Source organism: Cetorhinus maximus, chromosome 5 (genome assembly GCF_964194155.1).
Source record: "Cetorhinus maximus chromosome 5, sCetMax3.hap1.1, whole genome shotgun sequence".
NCBI classification, from domain to species: Eukaryota; Metazoa; Chordata; class Chondrichthyes; order Lamniformes; family Cetorhinidae; genus Cetorhinus; species Cetorhinus maximus.
In genome coordinates, this window is record NC_135883.1 from 101,707,130 (window position 1) to 101,720,416 (window position 13,287).

Genomic DNA, 13,287 nt, shown 5'->3' on the forward strand with positions numbered 1-13,287 from the left:
AGGTTCTGCTTCTTAATTTGGTACGTAGCTCCTCATACTGACTTTGCAGAACTGCTTTCCTAGTTCTACCTAAGACATTGGTACCTACCACAACAACTGGATCCTCTCTCGACCACTGCAAATGCCTCTCCAGCCCTCAGCAGATGTCCCGAACCCTGGCACCAGGCAGGCAACATAGACGTCTGGGCTCTCGTTCTTTGCTGCAGAGAACAGTGTCAATCCCCCTCACTATACTATCTCCTATTACCAGGACATTCCTTTTTGCTTCCCACTCTTGAAGGGCTTCCTGTACCACAGTGCCATGGCCAGCCAGCTCATCTACCTTGCAGCCTTCTCTTTCATCCACAGAGGTTGTGAGCACCTCAAACCTGTTTAACAATTGCAAAGCCTAAGGCTCCTCCCCTACTGTCTGCTCGGTCCCATTACCTGCCTCACTGACAGACACATCCTCCTGTCCCTGACTGCTGACCAAAACAGATGACCCTCTTCGAAACACAGAAACTGGGGGTTATCTTTGCATTCCAGAACCTCCTGGAATAGTGAACAATTCTGGGAGATGAGAGCAGGACTCAACAGTGCTTTATGTAGCTAGAATGAATGACTGAATCACTATCTGCCTTAAAATGCTCAAATCTGCGTTTCCTGGACTTAAGGATTGTCACCAGGGTGAGAGAGTAATGGTTTTAACTGAGACAATGGCGTCAAAGGTGAAATGAAGGTGTGATTGAGCAGATTGGTAGCTGCAGAAATGTTATGGCGAATAAACAAAGGCTAGGCAGTTGAGAAGTGTCATGAGAAGCGATTACGATTGATTTGATTACTTGATTATGATAATTCATGACAGATTTACGTTCTGCCTTACTCAAATGAGTTTATGCAGAAACTTCAATGTAACTTCACCTTGGTAATTTCCTGGTCGCAGCCCTAGAGCTAACCCTGGCAAGTATTTTGTAATTAGCAAATTTGACTGCAATATTCAGCATGCAAGTATGAAAGTCAGCTGGAATGTAACATCATGAAAATCCCATACATATATGCACTTCGTGTAAGATAATAATTAATTACTTCCTCCTGTCACAATGTAGCATTACACAGGCTGGAGTTTCAGCTTTAAAAAAAAGTTTTGCATTTATAAAGTGCTTTTCACAACAACCAGAATGTCCCAACTGCTTTACAGCCAATGAACTATTTTTGAAGTATAGCCATAGTTGTAATGTAGGAAACATGGCAGCCAATTTGCACACAGCAAGTTCCAGCAAACAGCAATGTGATAATGATCAGATAATCTGTTTTTGTGATGTTAGTTGAGGAAAGTATTGGCCAGGATATCTGGGATAACTCCCCTGCTCTCCTTCAAAATAGTGCCATAGGATCTTTTACATCCACCCGAGAAGGCAGACTGGGTCTCGGTCTAACGTCTCATCCGAAAGCAAGTTGTGAAGAGGACATAAGGAGGCTACAAGGGGACATAGAGAGGTTAAGCGAATGGGAAAAGATCTGGCAAATGGGGTATAATGCAGGAAAATGTGAATTTGTCCATTTTGGCAGGAAAAAAAAAAAAGCATGTTATCTAAATGGTGAGAGACGGCAGAGTTCTGAGATGCAGAGGGATCTAGGTGTCCTAGTGCATGATTCAAAAATTAGTATGCAGGTACAGCAGGTCATTAGGAAAGCTAATAGAATATTATAATTTATTGTGAGGGGAATTGATTACAAAAGTAGGGAGGTTATGCTTCAGTTGCACAGGACACTGGGATGACCACATCTGGAGTACCATGTACAGTACTGGTCTCCTTATTTAAGGAAGGTTGTAAATGCATTTGAAGCAGTTCAAATAAGGTTTACTAGACTAATATCAGGAATGGGCGGGTTGCCTTATGGGGAAAAGTTGGATAGGCCAGGCTTGTATCCACTGGAGTTTAGAAGAGTAAGAGACAACTTGATTGAAACATATAAGATCCTGAGGAGTTTTGACAGGGTGGATATGGAAAGGATGTTTCCTCTTGTAGAAGAATTTAGTACTAGGGGCCACTGTTTAAAAATAAGGGGTCGCCTACTTAAGACAAAGTTGAGAAAAAAAAAAAATTCTCTCAGAGAGTTGAGTGTCTTTGGAACTCCGTTCCTCAAAAGGCAGTGCAAGCAGGGTCTTTGAATGTTTTCAAGGCAGAGGTTGATAGATCCTTGATAAACGAGGGGGGTGAAAGGTTATCGGGGCAGGCGGGAGGTTACAGTCAGATCAGTCATGATCTTATTGAACGGCGGAGCAGGCTTGAAGGGCTGAGTCGCCTACTCTTGCTCCTAACTCATATGTTTGTATGTATGTTCATATAACACCTCCAACAATACAGCACTCCCTTAGTATTGCAGTGGATTGTCAGCCTTGATTTTTATGTTCAAGCCCTGGAGTGGGGCTTGAACTGGGAACCTTGTGATTCAGAAGCAAGAGTGCTTCCAACTGAGCCATGGCTGATACACAAATCAGGAAATTGTGGCCAAAATATGCTTGAAATTGCGCTGGTTAAATAAACTATAATTACCACTAAAATTCATTTGCATAATCAAAAAAGTAGTAACTTCCATGATCCAGCTCAATCGGGCAGCATAATAGAACATGATTGTTTGTTCTTCTTCAGTCCATTAAAAATTATTCCCTGATGCATTTAAGAATGGTAACCTGGTGCAGTTTTATTAATACAACTGGTAATAGTTTTAACTGTAAAAATATGCATTTTTAATAAGGGTGCCCAATCCTCCATGAGCAGGTAACCTGGTTTTAAATCACTGAAAATAACTTTACAAAACATGGAAGCACTTAAAAGTTTAATTGCTGCACAATAGTCTGTTTCTTAGTAAATTAACTATACTATGATAGGGAAAAAAAATTAAAAAGGGTTTCCTCATGCCTGTGTGCCTAAGAAAATGAGTGTAATCTGAAGATCCTTCCTGAACCAGCACAATCAATGGAATTGTACAATTTTTAACCTAGGAGCGTTCCCAGTCTTATGGCAGGGCCTGACCCGGGTGAACTGTATCTTGGATGAGTGTAAAAGATGAATGCAAGTGGTTCTGGATGAAACATATGTTTAAAATTCCTTGATTTTTTGCAATTTGGTTTGCTCGATTCTGCCAGGATTGCGCTCATACGCAAGCAGGAGTAGACCATTCGGCCCCTTGAGCCTGCTCCACCATTAAATAAGTTCATGGCTGATCTGATAGCAACCTCAAATCTGCATCCTGCCTACTCCCAATAGCCTATCACCTCCTTGCTTACCAAGAATCTATCCACCTCTGCCTTAAAAATATTCAAAGACTCTGCTTCCACCGACTTTTCAGGAAGAGAGTTCCAAAGACTCACGACACTCAGAGAAAAAATTTCACCTCATCTCCGTTTTAAATGGACGACCCCTAATTTTTAAACAGTGACCCCTAGTTCTAGATTCTCCCACAAGAGGAAACATTGCCTCCACATCCACGCTGTCAAGATCCCTCAGGATCTTAAAGGTTTCAATCAAGTTGCCTCCCACTCTTCTAAACTCCAGCAGATACAAGCCTAGCCTGTCCAATCTTTCCTCATAAGGTCTGATAAACCTTTTCTGAACGGCTTCCAATGCATTTACATCCTTCCTTAAATAAGGTGACCAATACTGTATGCAGTACTCCAGATGTGGTCTCACTAGTGCTCTGTATAACTGAAGCATAACCTCCCTATTTTTATATTCAATTCCCCTTGCAATAAATGATAAAATTCGATTGACTCTCCTTATTACTTGCTGTACCTGCATGCTAGCCTTTTGCGATTCGTGCACAAAGACACCCAGATCCCTCTGCATCTCAGAGCTCTGCAATCTCTCACCATTTAGATATGCTTCTCTTTTATTCTTCCTGCCAAAATGGACAATTTCACATTTTCCCACATCAATTCCATTTGCCAGATCTTTGCTCACTTACTTAACCTATCTATGTCTTTTTGTAGCCTCCTTATGTCTTCACAAATTACTTTCCTACCTGTCTTTGAGTCATCAGCAAATTTGGTAACCATCCCATCCATTCCTTCATCCAAGTCATTTATATAAAATGTAAACAGTTGAGGTCCCAGCACTGGTCCTTTTGGCATACCACTCATTACACATTGCCACCCTGAAAAAAACCCATTTATGTCTACTTTTGACTTCCTGTTAGTCAGCCAATCTTCTCTCCATGCCAGTATGTTGCCCCCATACCATGAGCTTTTATTTTCTACAATAACCTTTGATGTGGCACTTAATCAAATGCATTCTGGAAATCTAAGTACAGTACATCCACTGGTTCCCCTTTATCCACAGCACATGTTACTTCCTCAAAGAACTCTAATAAGTTGGTTAAACATGATTTCCCTTTCACAAAACCATGTTGATTCTGACTGATTACCTTGAATTTATCCAAGTGCCCTGCTATAGCTTCTTTAATAATAGCTTCTAACATTTTCCCTATGACAGATGTTAAGCTAACTGGCCTGTAGCTTCCTGCTTTCTGTCTCCCTTCCTTTTTGAATAATGGAGTTACATTTGCTACCTTCCAATCGAATGGGACCTTTCCCGAATCTAGGGAGTTTCGGAAAATTAAAACCAATGCATCAACTATTTCACTAGCCACTTCTTTTAAGACCCTAGGATGAAGTACATCAGGATCCAGGCACTTGTCAGCCTGCAGCTCCAACAATTTAGTCAGTACCACTTCTCTGGTGATTGTAATTTTCCTGAGTTCCTCCCTACCTTCCATTTCCTGATTTATAGTTGCTTCTGGGATGATACTTGTATCCTCTATAGCGAAGACTAATGCAAAATACCTGTTCAATTCATCTGCCATTTCCTTGTTTTCCATTATCAATTCTCCAGGCTTACTTTCTATAGGACCAAAGCTCACTTTGTTAACTTGTTTCTTTTTAAACTATTTCTGGAAAATCTTACTATCTGTTTTTATATTTCTGGCTAGCTTTCTCCCGTATTCTTAATTTTTCTCTCCTTATTAATCTTTCAGTCATCCTTTGCTGTTCCTTATATTCTGTCCAAACTTCTGGCCTTCCACCTATTTTTGCATAATTATATACTTTTTCTTTAATGTTGACACTATCTTTAACCTTTTTGGTTAACCACAGATGGTATGTCCGTCCCTTGGACTTTTTCTTACTTGTTGGAATGCATCTATTCTGTGTATTCTGAAATATCCGCTCAAAAGTTTGCCATTGCATCTCTAGTGACCTATCCCTTAACCTAATTTGCCATATTACGCAAGTTAACTAGCACCTGCCTGCCAAGCTTCACTGTTGCAATCAAATTTGCCTAACTTAGATAAATGCAAAATACTACGGATGCTGGAAATCTGAAACAAAAACAAAACAAAAAATGCTGGAAAAACTCAGCAGGTCTGACAGCATCTGCGGAGAGAAAGACAGAGTTAACGTTTCGAGTCCGTATGACTCTTCTTCAGAGTGAACGGGCAGTAGAAATGTGGTGAAATAAATACTGTTTAAGGAGGGGGGCGGAACAGGTGAAACTGGATAGAAGGCCAGCAATGGGTGAAGGCAAAGGAGAGATTGAGAAAGGTGTCATAAACAAAAGGTCAAAGGGTTGTTAATAGTGGTACTGGCTAAAGGAAGTGCTAATGGTGACATTAAGAGTGGAAAGCAGAATGTGATAATGGCTGGGCCAGGGTAAGCACTCAGGAAAGTGACAGATGGCCCTAGTAGGGGGTGTGGTGGGGGGAGGGGATGGTGGTGGGAAAAAAGATTGAAAAGGCTAAAAGCTGGGGATAAAACAAAGAATAAAAGTGGAAATAAATTTTAAAAATAATGAAAATAAATGGGTGAATAAATAAATAAAAATTTAAAAATAAAAATGAAGAAGAAAAAAAGTGGGGGGATCAAAAAAGAGGGAGGCGATGGAGGAGAGAATTCATGGTCTGAAGTTGTTGAACTCAATGTTAAGTCTGGAAGGCTGTAAAGTGCCTAATCGGAAGATGAGGTGCTGTTCCTCCAGTTTGCGTTGAGCTTCACTGGAACATTGCAGCAGGCCAAGATGGACATGTGGGCATGAGAGCAGGATGGTGTGTTGAATTGGCAAGCGACTGGAAGGTCTGGGTCGTGCTTGCGGACAGACCGAAGGTGTTCCGCAAAGCGGTCACCCAGTCTGCGTTTGGTCTCTCCAATGTAGAGGAGACCGTATTGGGAGCAGCGAATGCAGTAGACCAAATTGAAGGAGGTGCAAGTGAAGCGCTGCTTTACTTGAAAGGAGTGTTTAGGCCCTTGGATGGTGAGGAAGGAGGAGGTAAAGGGGCAGGTGTTGCACCTTCTGTAATTGCATGGGAAGGTGCCATGGGAGGGGGTTGAGGGTGATGGAGGAGTGGACCAGGGTGTCCCAGGGGGTAACGGTCCCTACGGGGTGCTGATGGGGGGGGGGGGGGGGGGTTGTGGTGAAGGGAGGATATGTTTGGCAGTGGCATCATGCTGGAGTTGGCAGAAATGGCAGAGGATGATCCATTGAATGCGGAGGCTGGCGGGGTGGAGTGAGGACAAGGGGGACCTTATCATGATTCTGGGAGGGAGAGGAAGGTGCGAGGGCAGAGGCTCGGGAGATGGGTTGGACACGGTTGAGGGCCCTGACAACCACCATGGCTGGGAAACCTTGGTTAAGGAAGAAAGAAGACATGTTAGAAGCACTGTTTTGGAAAGTGGCATCATCGGAACAGATGCGACGGAGGCGAAGGAAGTGAGAGAATGGGATGGAGTCCTTACAGCAAGCAGGGCGTGAGGAGCTGTAGTTGAGGTAGCTGTGGGAGTTGGTGGGCTCGTAATGAATATTGGTATACAGTCTTTCACCAGAAATTGAGACAGAGAGGTCAAGGAAAGGAAGGGAAGAGTAGGAGATGGGCCATGTGAAGGTGATGGAGGGTGGAAATTGGAAGCAAAATTGATAATTTTTTCCAGGTCCAGATGAGAGCATGACGCGGCACCAAAACAGTCATCGATGTACCGAAAAAAGAGTTGTGGAAGGGGGGCCTGAGTAGGACTGGAACAAGGAATGTTCCACATACCCCATAAAGAGACAGGCATAACTGGGGTCCATGCGGGTATCCATAGCCACACCTTTTATTTGGAGGAAGTGAGACAAGTTTAAGGAGAAATTGTTCAGCGAGAGAACAAGTTCAGCCAGACGGAGGAGGGTAGTGGTGGATGGGTATTGTTCGGGCCTCTGTTCAAGGGAGAAGCGGAGAGCCTTCAGATCATCCTGGTGGAGGATGGAGGTGTAGAAGGATTGGACGTCCATGGTGAAGAGGAGGCGGTTAGGGCCAGGGAACTGGAAATTGTTGATATGATGTAGGGAATCAGAGGAATCACGGATGTAGGTGGGAAGAAACTGGACGAGGGGAGAGAGAACGGTCAAGATAGGAAGAAGTGAGTTCCATGGGGCAGGAACAGGCTGACAGAGTGCTTACCCTGGTCCTGCCATTATCATATTCTGCTTTCCACTTTTAATGTCACCATTAGCACCTCCTTTAGCCAGTACCACCACTATTAACAACTCTTTGATCTTTTGTTTATGACACCTTTCGCAATCTCTCCTTTGCCTCCACCCATTGCTGGCCTTCTATCCAGCTTCACCTGTTCCGCCCCCCCTTAAACAGTATATATTTCACCACATTTCTACTATCCTTTAGCTCTGAAAAAGAATCATGCGGACTTGAAATGTTAACTCTGTCTTTCTCTCCAGAGACCTGCTGAGTTTTTCCTGCATTTTTTGTTTTTGTTTGCCGAACTCAGAGTCAGTCATAGGCCAATAAAATGATTAGGTAAGTTTAACTGAAATAGCAAAGCTTGCCCAATGTGTCTAAACCCTGCATCTACTTTGTGAACAGGAATTACACTCATAAAGGCCCCATTGTTTCTGCAGGCTTATTATCTACGTCTTATCTACATGCCCTTACACCTTCCTCTATATCCTGGATTTCTAAAGAAACTATAACAGATAGAAATAGTTGCATTGTTAAAACTAACATTTAAAAGTAATCAGGGCCACTGATTTGCAGGTTCCACTCAGGTAAAAAAACTGGAAATCATCAACATTCTGACAGTAAAATGCTGTTTGACTTTCACAGCCACTGCAATTCAGTGAGATTTCACATTATGTAGCATAAGAATGCACATCATCTAATGCAGAGTGAGCAGCATGATGGGTAATATGCCCTCATATAAAGTGCAAACAGTGGATCTCTCTTACAGGCTGCAGGCCTCATCAGCTTCTTTCATATGTTGCACCACTTCACCCCATCCCGCTTGCTTAACCACACCCCTGCCATTAAACCCCTCACCCCAGGATACTGTTTCTGATTAACTCATTTCACAGCTCCCTCAGCTTCCCACTAATCCGGCTTTTATTTCATCCCTGAATACTCCCTGAAGCCTTTACTGCCCTCACTGCCTCTCCTTTCTGCAGCTCAGTCCCTCATGTCTCCACACCCACTATCCATTACTTTGCCCTGTGTTACTAGCCCTCACCCTCCCTCATATCCTCTTGCCCAATCATTTAACCTTTGAGTTGTGATTCTCTATCCTTCTTTGAATGCCCATTCCTTTGCCCAATCAGCCACTGCTCCTACAGATAGAGTCATAGAGGTCTACAGCACAGAAAAAGGCCATTCGGCCCATCGAGTCTACGCCAGTCAAACAAGTACCTAACTATTCTAATCCCATTTTCCAGCACTAGGCCCATAGCCTTGTATGCCATGATCTATGCTAGATCTAGCCTAGATATCCCCCTTACTACCCTTCTGCCTGACCAAAGGTCATGTTCCCTTCAGCTATTATCATCACTTCCCCCATCTGCCTCTACCTAACAGTAAGTGCAGCACAAAGGCAGGAGCAATGATTGGGAAGCAAGGCAGTAGGCTAGAAAAAGCTATGTTAAGTAACAGACTTACAGGAATTGGAATAACTTGGAAACCCAAAGAGGTAGGAGGCCTGTTACAGTGCAACAGGAAAATGTTTATATCAGGTTTCCTATTATAATTGCTGACACAGGGTTTTTGCATTATAAATTTTGATAGAAAAACATTTACTTAAAAATCATCGCACAAAAAGAAAGGGTAATTTGGACAGTATATGTACCATGCACATGACTAGACGATCTCCTAGTCGAAGGTGCATATAGGGAGTCAAGCCCTAGTGTCGTCCTTAGGTTAAGCCGGGTCATTGAGCAGAAGATAAATGGACCAACGTCAAAAGTAGACTGAGGCAAAAAGCTAGAGGGGGAAGATAAAGTACGGTGAGATGGAAAAGGAAATGGAGGGCTGGATTTTATGCATCCTTGCTGGTATGTTTGAAGGAGTGGGAGCTCATAAAATGCAGTGAGGGGCCTGCCTGCTGTCTCCCCACCCGCCCCTGACATGTCTCATATATTATGGGGGACAGTGGAGGCGTCGGGCGGCCTGTCCAACTTTGGGCCTATTGAGGCCCTTAAGTGGCCAATCAATGGCCATTTAAATGACTCATTCCACCCCTGCCACTATTTTACCAGCAGCAGGGAGAGGCCCAAGCCGAGAGGATATCCTGGCAGCTCTTACTGGAGGGGCTGGCGTCAGGAAAGGGGAGGAGGGAGACAATCGGGTTGGGCCATCAGCTCTCTAAGGCAGGACTTCCTTCCCAAATGGGGGGTGGGGAGGTGGGGTATAGAGGCGTGCGCAAGTCTCACCTTCAGTAAATTAACACCCTGTTGAGTGTAGAATGGCTGTGAGGCAGCCAACTATTTCTTTGGCGGGCTCTTGATCAACTTTTTAAGTCAGGGAGCGGGAAACAAAGCGCTCTGTAAAATCAAGCCCCGAGTATTATTAGGTTGGGTGAGGGGGCAGAAGAGAGGAGGGTGAAACGACAGGAGTGGGCGGTGGGAGAGGAAGGAGAAATTGAGGATAGGTTGGGGCTAAAAGGTGGAAAGGGAGATATATGCCTCCACTCAAGGAAACTTCAAACACTGGTCCAGATCTCCAGGCAAGGAGGAAGCAAGGGATCAGGCTGCATCATGGATTTATAATGGAAAAATAGACAAAATGTGACAAAGAAGGATCAGATGGCACAAAGAGGAAGTGCATGCAGACTTCTACTATATTTTAGCTAAAGATCACGCAGACAAGGCATACAAAATGTAGTTATCACACTTTTCCTGTTCTCCACATTTCCCCATATAATATACGTTCGCCTCAGGTTAAAATTAATCTGTATGTCATTTTTGTCATGCTGTTTATGCCAGGAAAATTGCATTCTATCAACTTCACTGTTGTAAAACATAAGTCAAAGCGAACCTGTCGATTCATCTGGTGTCCATGCATAGTTGCGGGTAGCTTTCTCAGAAGGAGTGCCTGTGGTGGTGATCATCCTCACGCTTGGACTAGATGACCGGCTGCTGTTTCTGCTGCCCTGCATGTGTGAACAAAAGAAGTCAGAATAAATTTCTCATTATATAAACCTGTTCGAACGATTTAAATTTACTTTTTGATAAACAATTAAAAAGTAATAATTACCTTCAGATAATCAAATTAGTGCCTTTATTCAATATACAACGAGCTTCAGCATAATGCACCTTTCAATAGATCTGCTTCTGTTTTAAAAGTACTCTTAAGTTGTTTTTCAAATGTATAGCTAATAAAATAATTTCTGAACTGATTTCAATGTATTAAAAAAATTAGGGCAGTTTTGCAATCAGATATTCAAGATTGTTATGCTGCCTCAGGGTTAAAATCCGTTAGAAAAAATTTCCACCATCAGAGGGGTGAAAAAACAAATTGGAATAAAGGATGAGAACAAATGTAATTTGTTTTCACACCTCGGTGTGATTCCATCTGTGACTTGTTACCTGTTTGTAGCATGAAAGGTAATCATTACCAACTGTAAGCAGTAGATACCACTGTGAAAAATTATTGATCTACTGTGAAGATTACAAAATGGAAACAAAGAGTACTTTGGGGGTTAGAGTAAAAGCAAGGTGCTGATTTAGGAATAGTGATAAAACTGAGGTAGAACAATTATTTAAATCTTTTTAAAACGGATTAAAAACAATGGCCTGGATTCTCGATAGTAATGACTGCAAAACTATCCGCACTCGCTGTCATTACTCCTCTGAAACTAACAGCAACTTCTGGAATCCTTTCAGTTCAACTTTCAGTTGCCAAGGCCCTAAACTCTGGAACATCCTCTCTACATCTCTCAGTTTACCTTGCTTTCCTTCTTGCTTTTTGTCTTGCACACAACAGGACAAATGCAAGAATGCCAAACTTCAAACAATCGCAATTTATACTACAGGGGAAAAAGATGCTGACTGGCTGGCGAGCTGACTCCGATTGGCCAAGGCATTGCCATGGAGAAAGTAACGGGGAACTATGGGCTCTCCAAGCTACTGGGTAAATCAAAAAAGGCATGAAGCTTAAACATATTCCTTTTGTTTGCAGAGAACGGGTCCCAGTGTATGAATGTATGTCACTCCTAGCAAGTGTAAATGAGCCATGTTACAAGCTTGACTGATTACCTTAAATTGTATGTTAGTGTAGCTATTAGCATAATCAGGATTGTTCAGCCCAACCACAGAATCACAACTGACAGTAGATGTTTTGTTTTGGGGTTTTGCAAGCATGGGCTAGTTGAGTCTGTACTCCACCTATGACAGACCTTGCAACTTTATACAATTACTCGGGAGCCTATAGTTCCCCGTTGCTTTCTCCATGGCGACACCTCAGCCAATCATGGTCGACTTGTCAACCAATCAGCACCCGTTCTTCCTGTAGTATAAATTGTGATCGTTTGAAATTTGGCATTCTTGGGTGGGAATTTCCCCACCTGCCCACCGCTGGGATCTTCCGGTCCTGCCGCAAGTCAATGGACTTCTGGCTGGAGCGCTGCCGCCTCGCCCACGGCAGGTCCCACCTGCAACGGGGACGGAAAATCCCGGCCCTTGCGTTTGTCCTGATGAGTGCAAGGCAAAAGATTTGGGGAATAAGTCTTTCTTTTCAGCAATACCCATTAAAGCCTATCCTTTTGCTTTGGTCATCTGTCCTAATAGCTCCTTATAGAGGCTGGTGTCATATTTTGTTTTATAATACTCCTGTGAAGCACCTTGGGAAGTTTTATTATGTTAAATGTGCCATATAAACTGCTGAGGGCACATGCTCAGTTAGATGTGGAAATCCAGAAGTTCAGTGATTTTATGCTTCTCCAGAGGCTGTTAACACTAGAATCAGAAAACTGACAAGAAATTCCTCTCTTTTTTGTGCTTAGTCTTGCTGTAAACACCCTTAAGTTACAGCTTGTTGAATGAATAACTGGGGTTTTAAATGGCATATTAAGTTCATAATTACTACTAACCAGCCTCATTGTGCCTGAAGGAGTCAGAATGTCAAATGTCTCCATTATGATAAGAAATTCCACAAATTTTTAAAAATTACTTCTTTAAAAGTTTGATATTTTCATTTTTATCTTAATCTCATTGGTATTTCTTAATCATTTATTTTGCTACCTGAAAAATTTAACACTTAAAAGTGAAGGGTTTTTCAACTTGCTAGCTTGATGTCTGTGAGAATACTTGAATGTTATTGGCTGCCTATCCTGCTTCAGGACATCAATATTGCTGGACACCTGGAGATTTTCTTGATTGGACGCCAAATCCAAACTGATGTCGGGAAAGAGGAAGCAATGTCACAGAGATAGCTAGGTTTTTGTATTGGTTGTTTCATTTCTGATTGCAAAATTTAGTGCCATGTTTTTTGCTTCCCCAATGTGAGGTTATATAAGCTGGCTGAGCCACACAGACCAAGAAGTCCTAAGTTGAATAGCCAGTCATATGATATTAGCTACTCTCATGGGGGATGAAAATAGGGGTGGAGGAAGGAGAGGTGCAACAGTTCGTCTTAACCTTCTTGTGTAAAAGAAGATTTGCCACGTTTCCTGATTCCGATGGCTGTCTATTGACCAAGGATGGAGGCAAGCAAGAGTGAAATTTAATGTCCTCCCTTGTGGTGAGTTTGATGGCAGAGGCAGTTAATTGGGCAGGAGGGTGATGGGTAGGGACCCTGCAAACTTCCCACGTCCACTCCAATTAACTCTGTGGCAGGAAGACCCGTGAATGGATTTCCTGCCCCTCCACCAATTAATGCCCACTGAACGTTGGGTGGGGGGGGGGGGGGGGGGCTTGCTTACAGGGAGCACAAGAAGCAAACCCATGTGGGGTTGCTTGCAGGTTCCTGGGGGTTCCCTCAGTAAAAGGCACTCAGTCA

General features: G+C 43.0%; 1 protein-coding gene across 6 annotated transcripts in view; it reads right to left on the reverse strand.

The window, feature by feature from the left end:
* Nucleotides 1-13,287, reverse strand: part of map3k7 (mitogen-activated protein kinase kinase kinase 7) — a 142,468-nt gene that overhangs the window by 24,809 nt on the left and 104,372 nt on the right. For all 6 annotated transcript variants that reach the window (XM_078542266.1, XM_078542263.1, XM_078542264.1 and 3 more), the window contains one exon: nucleotides 10,327-10,441. In XM_078542266.1, coding sequence (XP_078398392.1) covers nucleotides 10,327-10,441 — 115 coding nt within the window. The remainder of the gene's footprint in view (nucleotides 1-10,326; nucleotides 10,442-13,287) is intronic.